Genomic DNA, 19,199 nt, shown 5'->3' on the forward strand with positions numbered 1-19,199 from the left:
AACCCCCACATGACTGCAGTATCGAAACATATTGAGAAACGTTTTCAAACGAATGACCAGGTAACTCTAAAGTAATTATTATAATGTTTATCATTATTTGCAATACAACATCATTACTTCACAAAAATACATTAGATATACACAGATTATTGCTAGTTTGAGGTGCTAATCGAACCTGAAATAATAAAAAAAACAGTCGGCGGTCACGACAACCTCGATATTTCACTGTCAAAACTGCACAGTGCTGAGTGCACACAAGAACAAGCAGTGTTATGATGCTGCACGTGAATTTATATTAAATGAACAGCTGCATCCACGAGATAAAGTTTGCTGACGAATCGCAGATCAAGGATCTTGCTTTTTAGGTTATAATCGGTTGCGTTACACAGCCACAAAGCTGGGCAAGTTTAAAAACAGGAGGGTATCATTGCTGTCACATCGACACCGACGACGGCTGGTGGTGAGTCCTTCAGAGCTAACATTAGCTACCACTAACCAATAGCATTGGTTATACAGATGCAACAAATTAAGCAGCCGTGACTTTTATTTTATTCAAACAGAAGAAAAACAAATTCAGTGTCAACAAATGTATCGCCTTGGAATTGTATGATAAACAGTCCAACCTTTTGGAAAATTGGGTTCGTGTCTTGTACGCTGTTTGTTTGATTTGTTGACCGGGGTAACAGAGGCGGGGGTGGTTCAGGTTCTGACCAACCATAGAGCTTCTAAGTAAAACCCCGCCTTTCGCACTCGCCTAGATTCTTTTATCGAACGCACTTCCGCACTCTGACCAGACAAAAGGGGATGCTTAAGGTAGTATGTGTCACGTCAAATTATAAACAAACACCCATTACAAATGTTTTAAATTTGGATTAAGAACAGATTCCTGTGTATTTCTAAAGTGCAACACCTGCCTCACTGCACCATATTTCAGCATAGCTTTTTTCACCGCCGGCAGTTTCAGCTCCACCTTAACAAACCGATGTCAGCTTTCATGCAGTTTTTTTGCATTGACGTCAACCGCATACAGCACGAAACAGAGGCTTTCTTCTTATTTCGTATGCCTGAGTCAGAATATGGACAGAAAGCCAGACACTGGTAACACTTTTAAACCAATCTGACTGCGACAGTTGATGATTTATCTCCCATCACTGTGAGGAAGATACTGCGTCCAAGGATAACCGCAACACAACCACCGGTAAAGGAATGACACATTCATTCTGCAGCAGCTGATAGCTGTTGTTATTCAAAATAGATGGAGTGGGTGTTGGGGTGAAACACCATTATGTCCAAAAAAGATTACAATGCAACATTTGTGTATCCATCAAGAGTGTGCATGTCTGTTAAGAAGCCAGAGTCTTTGTGTGGATGCTAGGCAAGGTTTATAAGCCAGAGCGAGGAGAGATTTTAAGAGACAAGCCTGGGATGGACAGGACAAGTGCTTCACTCTGTTAGTTTTAATTGTGACAATTATTATATTTTTACTTCTTCCTCAACCTGCTGTTTATTTATGTCTGTATGCCACATTGTCTCATTATTATTCCCTGAGGCATGAGAGCAGATTGTTCCCTCAGTGTTTTTGTGGTCCATTGTGTTTTGGAAAATGGGACCCGCCAGGCAGCTGTGGTGAAATATGAGATGATTCTCTGTGGGCAGTGCAGAGTAGTTGAAAGAGTGCATCTGAACAGATGACAACATAATTATGAAGCATTTATACTAAATTAATTGTGTATTTAGCCAGAGAGAGACCTGCACTCAACTTAAGAAGACTCAATTATATGTGTGTTGTGTTTTTAGCTTAAGTGTTTTATTAATTGGCCTCAAACTGATCAATATTCTTCGAGTCAGTGGTGGCTGCCTGTGTGTTCTCATAGACTTGTGTTATCGTCAAATAACTTCCTCCTTATATATACACAAACATGAATAATGAATTTAAAATGAAAAGCATCACCAGAGGGCACTTAAGGATATTTTAACCATACATTATGTGGAGGCTCTCCATGAAAGAAGTTTGGAATAACTGGCTTATACCTTTCAAACCCATTAGCTTCTGCTCATATGCCCTTTTCTTCACACCTGTAATGTATCCAATTCAGTATGTTGGAGTCAATATTATTTTCCTGATGTGTGTTTACTGTTTAGGCCTGTGATGTACCATCTAGTATTAGCATTAGTGCATCCTAAATAATATTCATCAGACTACAACTCCTACGATAACGCGTGACAAGGGTTATGCAACATTTTGAAGTGCGTTCTCCATCAGAGAGCCTGTTGGATGAGAGTACAAGGGAAAGGGCTAACTCAGGCTACATCCTCCTCTCCTCCTACCCTGCCTAACCAAAGGCTGCAGCTGGGGTGAGGTTTGGGGGTTTCACAGCTAATTCTGGTGGAAATACACTTGATAACGGGAGTCATTGCAACTAAATAAACCACGACTGTCCAATAGATTAGAAGCATGCATTGATACAAACCAGTAGAGTATGAGTAATAATGACACCCGGGGTCAAATATTCAGGCCAGCCAACCTACTACACTTTGTAACTGTACTGAGATTTCTGTCATGGTAGTTGGCTTCCTGCCACAGCTGTCAGGACAGTCACTATCACAGAAACAATAGGTACAATGATTGCTCAGGACCCCTGTCATAACACCTCCCAGCAGATCAAGTAAGCGTTGCAGGTTAACATTTTCTGATGACAAAATACATTTTTATAAGTTAATGACATTGGTATAAACTGGCATCAAAACATTTTTTCTGTTAATTCCAGCTGCGGCCAAGGCAAGAGCCAGCAACGTCCAGCACCATGATGGAGGGGGGGATGCAGCTGCTCAACCGCGATGGCCACAGCATCTCACACAACTCTAAGCGCCACTACCACGACTCCTTCGTGTCCATGAACCGGATGCGACAACGTGGCCTGCTGTGTGACATTGTGCTGCATGTCTCTAACAAAGAAATCAAGGCGCACAAAGTGGTGCTGGCATCCTGCAGCCCCTACTTCCATGCTATGTTTACCAGTAAGTTCAGTCTGTCTCTGCTTAGTTTTGTGCTTTTATCCCTGAAACCCATGCCAGCACAGCATGTTTCATGCCTCAGACACATTAAGCTCGTTGCATCATTTGGCTCTGTTGCTCAGAGTTTGATAGCCCAACAATGTGTGCAGTGAAGGTCACCTCATCCTTATAGCATCAAGGCTTCCTTTCCCCTTTTCCTGTCTGGGGCACAGGTGGTCAGTTGAGGTGTGTGTGAGTTTTACATTTCCTCTCATTACTAGAGTCGTGTGAGGGTACAATGGGTCTCCAGATATACACTTGTCTGGCTTTCAGACTCAACTGCTAGGATACTTCTTGTCGGACCCAGTCACTTAGACCATTTGAACAGAATCTGCACATCTTTCACGATCATCAAGACAGCTAAATCACAGTTTCTCTGTAGATATGTGCTTGTATATGTATATATATTGTATGTATATGAATAGCAAGAATGGCAACATTTGTTAAATGTGAAATATTTTTCTAAATTCTGTATAAATCAGGGACTGTCATGTGTCAGCATGATTAAACAGTGTTTTTTTACTCACATGTAACAGCTCTCATTCTGTGCGTTCGTGCAGACGAGATGTCGGAGAGTCGGCAGACCCATGTGACCCTCCATGACATCGACTGTCAGGCTCTGGAGCAGCTGGTCCAGTATGCCTACACAGCAGAAATTGTGGTTGGGGAAGGAAACGTGCAGGTAAGGTAGAAGATTTTAGATCTATAGACAAGAATGTGGAAAAATACTTTTAATTTGACCTCATTTATCAAAGCGCAAACATACTCAGTGTGTTTCCACCTGTAATTGCACTCTAGACGCTGCTCCCAGCAGCAAGCCTGCTGCAGCTCAACGGGGTGCGGGACGCCTGCTGTAAGTTCCTCCTCAGCCAGCTGGACCCCTCCAACTGCCTGGGCATCCGAGGCTTCGCTGACACGCACTCCTGCAGCGACCTGCTCAAGTCCGCACACAAGTATGTCCTGCAGCACTTTGTGGAGGTTTCCAAGACAGAGGAGTTCATGCTGCTGCCGCTAAAACAGGTAAGAGTGATGTAAGGTCGATGCTTTTTCCATCTCCTGCTGTGTCCCACTGGTGCTTTTAAAGGGTTTAATGGTGCTATATTCATCATCTGAAACAGTTGTTGTTAAATCTGCATTCTGGTAACTGTTATTGTCAACTGCTAACCATGAGATTGAGCAGCCTTGTTATATACAGTCGTCATGGGGAACATGGGTATGAAAGTAGAATTATTTTTTTCAATTTAAAAGCCACTAGACAACAATATTTCCTGACCAGACCTGGCTCAGCTTACTATGATGCATTTGTTGGGATTCATATTACTTTAAAGGTTTTATATGGGTCATTCAGAGCATGAATATAGCAGCACACAACTATTTGCTATGTAAAGATATAGTAGAGTAATCCTGAGTAGAGAATGAAGTCACGAATGAAAGTCACGAATGAAGTCTCTGTGTTTTGTTTTGGTAGCTGGGCTGTATGTGCATGCGTGAATATTTGATCCTGTATTGCTTCTTATATTTTTCGTTAGCCTCACAATATGAGACTGCATTTAAAAAACCAGAAGGTGATACTTTTGCTGCAGTCAGGTGTGAGGTGTGAGTGTGTTTGTGTTAATCTCTCAATAAGGGAGAGAACTGCATCGTCTCTCATATGATATGGTGTTTGTTTCAAACAAATACCTTTCCAGACTGGAAGTATCCAACACCCACCACTATCATTTTGCCATTATCTTGTTGCCTCTCCGAGGAACAATCCCCACTGCACTGAAGAGCTTTTACTCTATGATAGTAAATCACACTCTGTCTGCATTTGGCCTTCAAAGCCCTGAATACAATCCAAGTGTGCAGTGTCCATTTAAACACTCAAAGTTAAGCTGCACAAAAACAGATACAAATGTATTTTGTCTGTTTCTGTTCTTCTGCTCTCTATGTCCTTTAGCTCACTGTCCCCGGCTCTTCTGTGTCCGTCATAATTCTGTGTCAGATTTAGATTCATGTACTGGCTGCTCCAAACAACCAATGGAGCTGTTAAATATCCCCCATATTTATTTTGGTGTTAGGTGAAGGAAGTGACAAGGCATGGCAGGGTTATCTGCTTTGGTTTTGTTTCACTGATGTAGCATCACATGGAGGATAATTTAAAGACAACACATCCTAATTACTGTGTGTGTTCTGTATAAAGACATAACAAACATCTTTATTCAGCCCAAACTGCTTTTTCATTCATACAGTCCTGATGCCAGACTACAAAAACAGTTGATACACTCGTAATCCCAATCTCCTCCACACGCGTGCACACACACACAAATGTTTGTTTGCGTATATGTGATCCAGTGTTTACATATGCAGAGGTAAGGCAGGAGACTGCAGGGCGGGGCAGTAGCAGCAGTAGCAGCAGTAGCAGCAGTAGCAGCAGTAGCAGCAGTAGCAGCAGTAGCAGCAGTAGCAGCAGTATTTCTCTGTGTGACTTGGGATTAGTGCGGGCTGTTCTTGGGAGGCTGCTAACTGTTGCCCTGATCTGCCCTGGACAGGCAGGACAGCTGCAGCAGCTGGCTGCTCTGGCCCCACCCACCCAGCCAGCTTTGGGTTGATCTGGGAACAGTGCCAGCCAGCCACTCAGACTGCAGCACTTGCTGTGCCACACACACATAAGTAGTGGGAATTTATACTGTATACACTCAATGCTATATTTCCTAAATATATCACAGCACCACTACACGCATACTGACCTAAATATGACACATAAGCATTTACGTGTGAATGTTAAAATTGGTACCGGAAATTATTGTGTGCCCGCTTTATTTTAAATGTGATGATCCTATTTGATTAGTAGAAACAGACCGCTTCCCATCCCTCTCAAATATCAGTCTGAATAAAGTAAAACAAATTAAGGAAGCGAGGCTGACAAAGTCATTTACAACACACAGGAAATAATGCAGTTTTTTTTGCCAGATTAACTTACTTCCTGCTTGTTGTCATGTTTTTGTCCCTCTCATGCTTTTTTGATGCTAAAAGTTGAATTAAAGGGACCATGCTTTTCAGGTTAAAAGTTGCTCTTTTGAATGATTACATTATATGTCTCTGTCCATCTGCTTTGTCTTGTCCATCCAGGTCCTGGATTTGATCTCCAGTGACAATCTCAATGTGCCATCAGAAGAGGAAGTGTACCGGGCTGTGTTGAGCTGGGTGAAACATGATGTAGATGGACGTAGGCAGCATGTACCTTGGGTAAGACTTCCTTACTTATCTTATTTCTGAACATCTAATGATTTTCATGACTTAATGATTTTAGCTTGACTAAACTCTGTCTAAAATAAGTCCTCTACAAAATGTCCTCCTTAGCCTAATTCAACCAGACAATCTCTCTCTTCTGTTAGCTGATGAAGTGTGTGCGGCTGCCACTGCTGAGGCGCGACTTTCTGATGAGCAACGTGGATACAGAGCTGTTGGTGCGTCACCACTCTGAGTGCAAGGACCTTCTGATCGAGGCTCTAAAGTACCACCTGATGCCCGAGCAGAGAGGGGTCCTCGGCAACAGCCGGACGCGCCCACGACGCTGTGAGGGCGCTAGCCCTGTGCTCTTCGCCGTTGGTCAGTGTGCCCCTGAAGGTACCCACTAGGGTACACTTTAACCACACTTTAATTAACTTTAGCTTCTGACGTCACTGCAAGCATCCATATTTTTATAGCTGGGAGATACAAATGTAAAATATAACAGTTAAAATATTTTCAAGGTCTAAGTGGGTGCCTTGCAGTAAAGTGAAAAACCTTATATGACGGTTATGGCTAAAAGATATGAGCAATGAATGCCCCTTAATATTGATTACTTTTATTAAGAGATCATATCTTTTTATTTTTGTATCCGGCACTGAGCTTAGCAGTGAACCCAAATTTCAGCCAAAATCATCTCAAAACCCGGCATCTTGAAAAACCTTTCTCTGAAATGAATCAGAATCAGAATACCTTTATTAGTCCCACAGAGGGGAAATGTACGTTGTTACAGCAGAAAAAGAGCCAAAGACAGCTTAATGTTACGTAGAAGCATGCATAAAAAAGTAGAAGTAGTAAAATGTTCCTTTACTATCGGTTATCTGTTCCTTTTTTAGATTTTCATATTTACTTTACTGCTGGACGTCAAAGCTTTGTTATTCACCATGTTGTTTTTCTTTGTGTCTGCAGGTGGTGGCAGCCTGTTTGCCATTCATGGAGACTGCGAGGCGTATGACACCAGGACTGATCGCTGGCACATGGTGGCGTCCATGTCCACTCGGCGTGCACGGGTGGGAGTGGCAGCCATTGGGAATAGACTTTACGCTGTTGGAGGGTAAGTGGTGAGATTTATGGTGTTGGCCTTTGAACCAAAACAAATTAACCCACCATCTCATCTCCAACTCAAATATTACATTGTATGATAAGAACTAAATCTGCCTTTTACAAAGAGGAAATTTGAACATGTGTATGATACACGTAAAATAATAATAATGATTATGCAAAACAGCTTTTTCTTTGTGCTCCTGATCAAAGTGCTTGTTCTGTTTTTGGCTTTCATAAAAACTAAAAGTATTTTTAACTTGACTCTTTTCTCATTGGCCTTTTTTGTGTTCTTTCAGAGATAATTTAAAAAATTGAAATCTGTATTTTTCAAACATGCCCTTATTTTCCTATGTTACAAAGTGACCATTAGGGAAACATTTTTGTAATTGGCCCAGTATTGAGAAAGAAAGCTGCAGACAGAGGCACAAAACAGGCTGCAATGCAATATGTTTTTCTCACTGACAAGCTCAGATTGTTATTATTTGCGCCAGGATGGAAGGGAAAGGACCCTCCAGAGAAATAAACAGTTTTCTTTACCTTTCGCTTGGTCATCTCTTTGTTAATGTGCCATTTCACTTGTTACCAAAATATAATGGTTAAAACCTCATTTTGTATCAAGCAATAGGTAAAGAAAAAAGTTTTGTGTCTCTGTAGTACTGTCCTTTCCATAAAGTTGTCAGAAGCTTATAGTTAAAATCTTACAGTGGCAAAAACAAACCATTTTAAGTATAACTATCCTGATCGATTACATCACAACCTTTTTTTCGTGGCTGCAGCGTTGAAAAATAAATAAGGTATTCTTTGAGGCAAAATGCTTCCACGTCAGTCATCGAAAAGCCTTTTTAAAATGCATTTATATCCACATCCCCTCAGGTATGATGGCACCTCAGACCTCGCTACTGTAGAGTCCTACGACCCCATCACTAACTCCTGGCAACCTGAAGTTTCCATGGGAACAAGGCGGAGCTGTTTGGGTGTAGCGGTCCTGCATGGCCTGCTGTACGCTGCTGGAGGTTATGATGGAGCTTCCTGCCTTAATAGGTACACACAAACTAACATTTTGGCAATGAATGCTGAGCATCTTGATACTTTAAAGCTAGATTTGCTACATTGTTGATTCCTGTTACATCTTTTTGGTTTGACTTGATCCTGTTTTGCCAGGTCATAAAGTCCTTTATCTAAATAGGGCGGTCTTTCAGTGTCATTATATCAAATAAAACTTAGTATTTTTCTCCTCTTTTAGTGCAGAGCGTTACGACCCTCTGACCAGTACCTGGACATCCATTGCTGCCATGAGCACCCGTAGGAGATATGTCCGAGTAGCAACTCTGGGTAGGAAGGAACCTTCTTGAAAACATAATATGATGAACTGTATGTTTATGTTTCACTGTCTGCATTTCTATGTCTGAAATCAAGAGGGAGTTACAACTTTGTTATTTAACTGCTAATATTTACATTTTGAATGTTTACTCCCCTTCCCCCTGCAGATAGCAGCTTGTTTGCAGTGGGAGGTTACGACAGCTCCTCACATCTCGCAACAGTGGAAAAATATGACCCCCAGGTGTGATGTTGCATGCTGTTAGATGTATCATCAAAAAAGCTTGTTTGTTGCCAGCACTAACTGAATGCAGAGAAGAAAAGTGCTCAACAGTTGTATCCATAAACATGTGACTAATGCTCAGTCTCTTGATATAATGAACAGAGCAACACATGGACAGCCATTGCCAACATGCTGAGTCGGCGCAGCAGTGCCGGGGTGGCCGTGCTGGACGGCATGCTGTATGTCGCAGGAGGCAACGACGGCACCAGCTGCCTGAACTCTGTGGAGCGGTTCAACCCCAAGGCCAACACCTGGGAGGGAGTGGCCCCCATGAACATACGCAGGTCAGCCTGCACCCACAACTCATATTAGTACAAACAGATTAATCAAGCCCAGGTACAGTGGCAAGATGTAAATGGATGTATTTAAAACACAGCTCCAACAACCATAAATGATGTGGCAGATACAACATGTGTTGCTGTCACAACTCACTTTTAACATGAAAGAGTGAAACTGCATAATAAGCTCTGCAGAGATAAATGTCTGACTGGGAAGACCCCCTTTTAAGTTGTGAAAGATGAGAGCCACCAGAGCAAGTAATGAAGCAACTTGCAGCCTAATGTACTCCTTACTATAATATCACAAACATAGAGATCCTTTCAATAAGTTGAAATACTTAAGAAAAAGAGAGAGCCACTTTCATTGGAGAGACGATGAAATATGAAACAGGTCCTGGGAGGAATCCAGGGAATGTATTTAGTGAGACACATCTTTGCCAACTTAGCCATCAGGATGACCCGGTTCTACTATTTAATTAAATTAAATAATTAATTGGCAGAGACAACATTGCCAAAGCGTCAAGTCATTATGGGATTAAAAAGAAAGATGTATTATTTATTAAATCAAAAATATAACAGAAATGGCACTGGTTCAAATCACAGTTACTAACTGCTGTAATGCATTGCCCTCAAATGCACTCAAGATTTTTTGTTTAGGCCTGCCCAGCTTTATCGTCTCTTTTTAGGCTTCTTAACAACCATGTGACATCCTTATGAGGGAGGGGGGACTGTGATAACTCCAGTTTTGCCTTCAGCTGAATAAAAGATAACATCTATTTTACAAAGGCTAAAGAATAAAATGGTCTGTGTAGAGCAGGGGTGCCCAAACTACGGCCTACGGCCCGGGGGCCAACTGTGGCCCGTGGTCCACTTTTAATTGTCCCGAAGCAAATTCTAAAGATATTATGGAATATAGCCGACACCTGAAACGTTTGTTTTATATTGTACTTCTCAAATGCATATGTAAAAATATTTAACAGAGTATTGATGTGTTAATAAGCACAATTTTCTAATAAATTCAGTCAATTAAAATTGAAAACATTTTCTTACAAATCTTAGTTAATAAGAAAAAAGGTTCCCCTGCTGCGGTTATTTAGTTCTGTTAAAAATCTTTACTCTTCATGGCGTAGGATTTGGGGCATTTGGATGTCTTCCTTAATTCTAAAACCCTCTTACGGCATAAACATCAAATGACCTATTTTCCAACAGTCAGCTCTTCATTATTTCTTAGAAAATAAAACTTGTGCGTGTGATTAAAGCAGGTAAGCATGCACCCACTCACAGCATTGTATTGATACGAGAGGAACGGCATCAGGGAGGAAGATTTAGAGATGTAGAAGTCTTGGATTTGAGGACACATCAGCAGATTTAATTGTTATCTAGGCCTTTAGACACAGACACAGAACCACACCACACACACCACACCACACACACACACACACACACACACCCACTCTGAGACCCACGTCAGTATGCTGTAGGAACAGGGAAACCTGACATCAGTTGACTATGCGGCTCCATGAATAACCCATGTGTTAATCAGCTGTGTGGCGTTCAGTTCTTTTCTTATCCAGTTGCCAGGAGGCTCCATTTCACAGTTCAAAACATCAAGCTGTATTGCCCATTAATCTATCACTGTTTTAAACCATTTTACCTATGTGCCAATGTGAAAATAGTGTAAAATAATTGTAATAAGTACAGAAAAAGAGTTTTGTCTCTTAAACGACCCACTTTCCCATTGGTCCACTGATACAATACATTTTTAACTGAAGTATTATTCCTGGTGTCCTCCAACAGTGTGGCACAGAAAGAACCCTCCCTTGTGATAATGATGAGTTACTGCCATAATAATAGAGCTTTGTATTTTTAACGTTGTTGTATTCTTATCTGCACATCACATAGTCTTGTAATTTTTCACTTTTTCTATGCAATTAGTGATAATGTTCATGCAGTAAAGTAGGCTCTATTATGTGAATGTGATGCAAAGCCCAGACTGCATCAACCTTAAAGGGGCTGCCTTAGTAGTTCACTAGATTAAACAGAATACATGCTTATTATTTATTCCTGATAAAAGCTTAAGAAAGAAATACTAATGTGGTGTAAGAAAAATATGCCTCTACAATACATGTGGAATTGATTGTACTGAATTAGTCTTTTATCTATTATCAGGAGCACCCATGACCTGGTGGCTATGGATGGCTGGTTGTACGCGGTGGGAGGTAACGATGGCAGCTCCAGTCTCAACTCCATCGAGAAGTACAACCCACGCAGCAACAAATGGGTTGCGGCCTCCTGCATGTTCACACGGCGCAGCAGCGTTGGCGTGGCTGTGCTGGAGCTGCTAAACTTCCCCCCTCCCTCTTCACCGACCCTCTCGGTTTCCTCAACAAGCCTTTGACACGGGGTCACCGCTTGGCTGCCCTCAGCCTCTGCTGCTACAGCCCAGACTGGCTCTGGGAAGAGACGCAACTGCTCTGTTTAAGATGGGGAGGAGGTGAGAAGTGGACAGGTAACTGGATGGATGGAGGCTCCTGGCTTTGTTAATGTACAGTTTCCTCCAGAATTAGTGGCACATGATGAAACTTTAATTGAAAAAAAAAAAACGTGTTTATGTGCCCAGTATTCTCAAATAACATTACTTCTTCTAAGTTCTACACATAACTATTAATTTTTCATAAAAATGTAAGATTCACCAAGATTTTAATATCATCGTCAAACCAATTTTACTGCTCTTTACCAAGTTTGCCATTAATTCTGAACTGCACTGTATTTAGTCTGGATGCCAGAAACTCCAGTGTACAGCTCCACCGTACAGATACCAGTTCCTGCTCTCTTTAAGATGTTCCTGGATGTGTTACATTGACCGATCTTTCCTCAAGCTCCACTTTATTTCCCACCACTCTAGTGTTTGACACACTCATTGTGAAACGTGGCGGGCACCTAATTGTGTGTGATGTAAATGTTTTTTGGTTTGTTGTCCTTTGCAATATTTTTCTTTTGAACAGGATTTTTGCAATAATGTACAAAAAAGAGAAAGTGAATGATTTTACTTTTGGAATGTAGCTGTTGACTCGGTATACCATGCATGTTTACATATCGGCATCAACTCCCAACAGGAGAATAAAATGTTGTAGTGCTCCTATGCCACACTAGGTGGCAGAAACAGGCAATGTGATAAACCCCTCCTACACTGCAAGAAAGCATGCTCACAGACAACAGAGAAGTTAGGCCCTCAGAACTATGAGTTTAAACCCTTTTTTTTTTATAAACAGAGAATAATTATATAGAAATATGTGTATTTATAAAATGTATACATTCTAATATATTCTGATTTAAAGATGCTTGAAGAAGGAAACAGATAAGACCTATGCCTATTTAAGAGTGTTTTAATATATTTATTTAGGTGTGTGAAGTGCATATCTTTAACAGAGAAGACAAAGAGAATGTCCAAGTATGAGTGAGGTTGGAGTTTCTCCTTATTAAGGGGAATGATTGTTGCAATTTGAAATGAAGCATTTGATTTACATTTCTTCATGTTTCTTCGCTGCCACAAGCATGATCGCACATGAAACTGTACCTTATGTCTGCTACATTTGTGCAAAAATAATTTAGATGCTTGTGGAACTACAGACTAGTTAATGAAATTACTTTACATTGTCTTTATTCCTACTTATTTATTTATTTATTTTGAAAGTGGACATGAAGGTGGATTTAATCCTTGGACCCATGACAGTTCAACTTGACATTGAAGCAGTTACTAGTTTACCTACTGTATACCAACACTTGACACTAATGAGTAATGCTGTTGACACTTGGTGCTGTCATATTTCATTCCATACATAATCAAGAGTGGTGTCTTGTTATATTACCTCATTGTTGAAATTGATCCAACTCTATTTAGAAACAACAGTACAATTAACAACAAATATACTGGCTATAGAAAATGTGGTGGGTGACTTGGGAATGTCGCACTGAACTTGCATTGTCTAAAATAAATTGATTACTTTGAGTCGTCTAGACTCAGTTAATGCCTGAGTTCAGTTCAGTTCGTGTGTAGCGCAGTGATACTATTCCAAACTTCTGAGAAGTTGCCTTTTTTTTAAAGGATTTTGTTGATCCGGTTCCGTTAATCTATAACTACCTTACTTTTTATTTGTTTGAGTGGACACATTAGAATAGATGGTCTTACAAACATTCTGATATTCTGTAAAAGTCGCTGTGGATCAGGGCAAGACTTTGAGTAGAAAGGCAGAGAAAACCATATAAGACTTTTGCCTCCATTCTGCTGATTGAACTGTAAATACAAAAGTTGCTCATCTTAAATCCGTTTGTGCAATTCCAATGTGACTGTAGCTTTTTTGTGTTCAATGTGGTGATACTTGTTTATTTATGGTATGTTTGTAATTTATGAGGAACTTTAAAATATTGCATTTTGCACTGTTGCGAAATGGAGCAATACACTGTAAAAAAAATGAAATAAAGACGTTTTCTGATGTGATGACTGGCTTGACAAGTTTGAACACATGTACACACTGGGTGGGAAAAAAGGTTAAACCTTTCTTGCTGCAGATTGTATCCCTGCATCTGCAAAAATGTCTCGCTGAATGTCGTTCAGGATTTGAGAAGCTGCTAAATTACCAAATAATATATAATATACAAACAAACACACTTAATGTAGTGTTGCTAGGACTGTTTGTTGCTAGGTTCACTATATACTGTGGTTTGGTACCGTCACAACATTCTCCTCTTTCACATTGATCTAAGTAGACAGCTGAACACTCTCACTTTACCCTTCTTGACCTCAGTCGCATGGCATTCAGACCTGTGGCTGTCTCTGCATACACTCAAACCTATCAACTCCCAGTCGCCCAAAACACGTAGAAACACAAGCCAAATTGACACAATCCAAAACACCTACAGCTTTGAATGGGGAAAAAAACGCTTTACTCGTGGTGTTTGATCACAAAAACAACGTTTTACATATTTTTCCTCTCCATTATGGGAATTATGAAACATTCTTGTGAGTTTAGGTGATAGCCTACTCTGGATTATTGTATTAATTTGTTTCATGAGACTATAAAACTTGAAAAAAAAAAGGGATGTTTAAACTTATATTAAAACCAAATAAATGCTTTTGAGGATTCCTAAGTGTGCGTGGACTGTGGCTGTGAACCACCTGAGTTTACAACCCGTCATAAATGTGCTCACTGGAAGAGTTGCTGATCTGGGTGTGCGGACGGTTCTTTCAAGCATTCCTGCCACTGAAGTCTGTTCTCTTTCCCCTGGTGTCACCGCATAGCCTTTATCAGGCCGTGGAGAGGCCTCCCTCCTCTAAACTGCCAACTGGAACACTACACATACCGTGAGAGGCCGTAAACTTTTTGAACGTGCAGTTTTATCCTTTAGATAAAATAGGGTCTGAAATGGAAACTTTTCAGGTCTGGAAAGCCCATGTTAGTGTGTTAAAAGCAGAACACTATTAAAGGCCTTAATGCTCCAGTAAAGCCAAAATCAAGATGTGTGCTTAGCAGCACAAAAGCCGTGCAGTAAAGTAGCATCTACTGTTGAACATTATTCAAAAGGAAGCAACATTAGTGAGATATTTCAATTACAGTATCCATCAATATTGTGTCAGCTTAGAACAAGGTTAGAGATCCCGACAAAACCACTGAAAGGGAATGTTCAAGTTAATGTAAAGCAACTTACAGAAGCTGAAGAACATGCCGGGCAGCTAATTATTCATAGAGCACAAAGACCAGAACAAATTGGAAAATGAAATTAATTAAATGTGGCACAGTAAAGGTTTAATGTTATCATTAAACCTGTTACATTACCAGTGTACATAAGTTGGACTTATTTCCAAGAATGTTGTATACATTACTTGAATGGATGTATTGTTTTAACTTATGTGCCGTATGGATAATAAAAATAAAACTATTGATTGATCAAATAAATATAAAAAACATCAGATCAAATGTGAGTAGAAATGTAACTTTGATATGCGTCCGTGATGCCCAAGGCGTTGCATGTTTATTCGGCAAATAATTATCACGGCACGTATTTTTCTGCGTTCCTTTTAACAGACATCAGAGTTCCAGGGAAATCATAACCTTATCCAACTTGCATCACAAAGCGAAATTACGCCCAATTTCCATACTGTGTATGCATATTTGCAACCTTGAAGTACACAATCTAAATACAATCTTCATATTGATTAGTATACTCATGTTGAACTTGAGGATTTAATCAAAACAGGGATCTACTATGTGTAACGTGTGTAAACACAACAGAGTTGAGAAATACATTTCCCCGTGAGGAAAAATAAAGTGTGTCTTCTTCTTCTTAAATTGATAAGTTAAAACGGTTTATCGGACTTTGACTGATCTTGCCTTCAAAGAAGAGCCAGTGTCCAATTAAGATTCCTTTATGGTCGTCCGTGTGAGAACTTTGGCACGTCAGATTCTCTGTTGGACCCCTGATGTTGGGGGCCTCATATCCAGACTCCGTTTTAGTGGCCTGAGGTGTGACTTTAGCACCGCTGCTCTCACCCTGCTGACTCTGGATAAATACAAGCGAGGGACTTCTTGGGGAGAGCCAAAGTTCATCCCACCACACATGGAGGGAATGACATTGTGAAAATGGCATTTAGGTCTCTTCTTTTATATAGATGTGATATATATCATTAAAAGAAACATGAAGTTTAAGCTTTAAGGAAAACCCAAGAATCCTACATTGGATATATATATATAACACATTAAAGCAGAACTGTGCTCGATTACATATATTATTATGGTGAGCCCAGACTGAAATAAAGTAATTGTTTTTTTCAATGTGAAACTATGTGGTCTTTTGTTAGGAAACAGCTCATTCAGGAACTGTGAGCCCCACCGTTTGATGGAGTCTGGAAAAATGAATGGGCTGTTTGTCTTTCTACATATAATGTTGCTTTTGGCTAGGCATCTGGTATTTCCCGTCCCGTTGAGCAATGTGACACAAAACTGGAGAAGTGAGATCTACAGTAGTAATCTAAACTTCTAAACAACGGGCACATTGGGAGCTATTCAATCCTAAATGTAGGACCAAACTAGAGTCTAAGGTTGTTTCAACAAGCTAGTTTGTACATTCCCACTAACTTTGTCCATCCACTTCTAACAAAACCATCCCAAAAGGCCTCACTTGAAATCCAGGCCACGAATTTGTCTTAACCCTATCATATAGGGTTAAGACAAATTAACATTACATAGGGAAGCAGTTCCAGACAGTCTGTCTCTGAAAGTATTCATGATGTTGCAGTCAATTGTATGCGTGAAAAAGATAATGGAGGTAGGGGTGTTTTTTTGTCTCCCAGTGTAATGGTGGGGAATAACAACAACAACAAATGCAAAATTATTTTAAGAATTATTATATCAATAATTTGGAAAGCTCAGGTTAACTCATGACTTGCCACCTTGGAGCTGTAAAAAATCAAACAAAAACCTTTAAGCAAACATGTTAACAATTATTTTATCAAGTTAACAGTTTACAAATACTGTATTTACTTCTTAAATCTGAGCATGTTAACATAACTATTGTAAGTTGATAAAATGCTAACTTAATAACTCTTGAAGTACAGTTTAGGGAAACTGGAACTATTGATTTTCCAAAGTCAAGATGAGATTCATCCTTTGGGTACCTCAAATATCTTGAGCAAAATCGACAGTATTTATGTCTTGAGTTTAAGGTGAGACGTAATATTTTATTACAATTTTGTTGCCGATTTCTACCAGTCGACCCACTCTTGGTTTTGTATGTAACATAGCTTCCTTGTACCAATAATGGGTAATTTCTTCCTTGTACCAATAATGGGTAATTTCTTGGGAAAGAGTTGCAACCTTATTATAATCTTGGTGGAAACTTGGTGATGAACTCTGCCTGAAGTATAACTGAAACTGGTATGAGCTCACAGTAAAAAAATCCCAGGTTGTTAACAGCATTTGGCTGCCTTCCTTGAGGAATATTGCGAGGAAAGGGTGAGTCACCCATTATCCCATTATCTTGAACCCATTATCTAGTTAAACTTTTTGCTTTTCCATGATGATCTAACACCAGACTAAAAAGGTGCTTTCGCATGAATATAAATGATAACTATCTGTTTGACACTGATTTCCATGGAATCGATAGATAACTCAGTTTAATTTCCACTGTTCCAAATAATGAGAAATACAAAACACACTAAGGTTTTCAATCAACGTTGAGGAAAATGATTCAGAGGCTCATTTCTAGGAAAAAGTCAAAGATATGATCTAAAAGTTTTTTTATGTTTAACTTGAGTTGAGAAGTAGTTATATTTTCACTATTCTGTATTCCCATTTCATTTTTTCAACAAACTATAGTCACAGTGTTACGTCGAATCACAGGACTCTCCTGGATGACATACAGTATAGGTTTATGTCATGATCAGCTTATTTGAACTTTGTTTTTGAGAAATCATGTTTGTCCATTGTTTATCTCTTGCTAACTAAACCTTTTAATCAAACTCATTTTATTTATCATATTTTTCATTAAGAGATATTTACCCCCACAACAAATCCAACATATCGTGATTGAGTAAATGTGTTTTCCCTTCCCTTCCTTAATTTAATCATCACCAATACTTTTCAAAAGACCTCATGAAAGAAAAAACAAGAAGTGAGGATACCCGGCCCGGAGGAAGCCCGGGGTCCCCTTCTGGAGCCAGGCCCAGAAGGAGGACTCGTCGGTGAGCGTCTGGTGGCCGGGCTTGCCACGGAGCCCGGCCGGGCCCAGCCGAAAAGGCAACGTGGGCAACACCTCCGCTTCTCCGTCCCGCGGGCCCACCACCTACGGGAAACAGCGATGGGGTCGGGTGCGCTGCCAGAAGGGTGGCAGTGAAAGCGGAGGGTCTCGACGGACCAGACCCGGGCGACAGAAGCTGGCTTTGGGGACGTGGAATGTCACCTCTCTGGGTGGGAAGGAGCCGGAGCTTGTGCGGGAGGTGGAGCGTTACCAGTTGGATCTGGTTGGGCTCACCTCTACGCACAGCGTCGGCTCTGGAACCTTACTTCTGGATAGGGGTTGGACTCTATTCTTCTCCGGAGTTGCTCAAGGTGTGAGGCGCCGGGCGGGTGTGGGGATACTCACAAGTCCCCGGTTGGGTGCTTCGTTGTTGGAGTTTACCCCAGTGGACGAGAGGGTCGCCTCCCTACGCCTGCGGGCTATGGGGGGGAAACCTCTGACTGTTGTGTGTGCTTATGCACCCAACAGCAGTTCAGAGTATACAGCCTTCTTGGAGACCCTGCAAAGAGTCCTGTATGGGGCTCCTGAAGGGGACTCTTTAATCTTGCTGGGAGACTTCAACGCACATGTGGGCAATGATGGAGACACTGGGAGGGGCGTGATTGGGAGGAACGGCCCCCCCTGATCTGAACCGGAGTGGTGGTTTGTTACTGGACTTCTGTGCTAGTCATGGATTGGCCATAACAAACACCATGTTCGAACATAAGGATGCTCATAAGTGTACGTGGTACCAGAGCACCCTAGGCAGAAGGTCCATGATCGATTTCGTTATCGTATCATCGGACCTGAGGCCGTATGTTTTGGACACTCGGGTAAAGAGAGGGGCGGAGTTGTCAACTGATCACCATCTGGTGGTGAGTTGGGTCGAGTGGCGGGGGAAGCCTCTGGATAGACCTGGTAAGCCCAAATGTGTAGTTCGGGTGAACTGGGAACGTCTGGAGGAGGCCCAAGTTCAGGAGGCTTTCAACTCACACCTCCGGCGGAGCTTTTCAGGCATTCCTGTGGAGGTTGGGGACATTGAACCAGAGTGGTCGGTGTTCAAAGCCTCTATTGCCGAAGCTGCGGCGGGGAGCTGTGGTCTCAAGGTCCTAGGTGCCTCAAGGGGCGGTAACCCTCAAACCTCCTGGTGGACACCGGTGGTCAGGGAAGCCGTCCGACTG

At 41.1% G+C, this 19,199-nt stretch overlaps 1 protein-coding gene across 10 annotated transcripts; it reads left to right on the top strand.

The window, feature by feature from the left end:
* The first annotated feature begins 237 nt into the window (after positions 1 to 237).
* On the top strand, positions 238 to 13,744 carry klhl17 (kelch-like family member 17). Of its 10 annotated transcripts, none has more exons than XM_034209472.1 (12): positions 238 to 2,679; positions 2,769 to 3,018; positions 3,591 to 3,736; positions 3,853 to 4,074; positions 6,166 to 6,282; positions 6,432 to 6,663; positions 7,234 to 7,378; positions 8,242 to 8,409; positions 8,612 to 8,700; positions 8,856 to 8,929; positions 9,071 to 9,252; positions 11,416 to 13,744. In XM_034209472.1, exons 2-12 carry the CDS (start codon positions 2,805 to 2,807, stop codon positions 11,642 to 11,644), a joined length of 1,818 nt encoding a protein of 605 aa, XP_034065363.1. In that variant the 5' UTR covers positions 238 to 2,679; positions 2,769 to 2,804; the 3' UTR covers positions 11,645 to 13,744. The 10 variants fall into 10 exon arrangements, with proteins under 10 accessions (XP_034065363.1, XP_034065362.1, XP_034065366.1 ...); XM_034209471.1 differs by having other exon boundaries at positions 238 to 2,666; XM_034209475.1 differs by having other exon boundaries at positions 238 to 2,666; positions 3,615 to 3,736.
* The last annotated feature ends 5,455 nt before the right edge of the window (positions 13,745 to 19,199 follow it).

The sequence above is a fragment of the Gymnodraco acuticeps genome, unplaced genomic scaffold (genome assembly GCF_902827175.1).
Source record: "Gymnodraco acuticeps unplaced genomic scaffold, fGymAcu1.1, whole genome shotgun sequence".
In the NCBI taxonomy this organism is placed as follows: Eukaryota; Metazoa; Chordata; class Actinopteri; order Perciformes; family Bathydraconidae; genus Gymnodraco; species Gymnodraco acuticeps.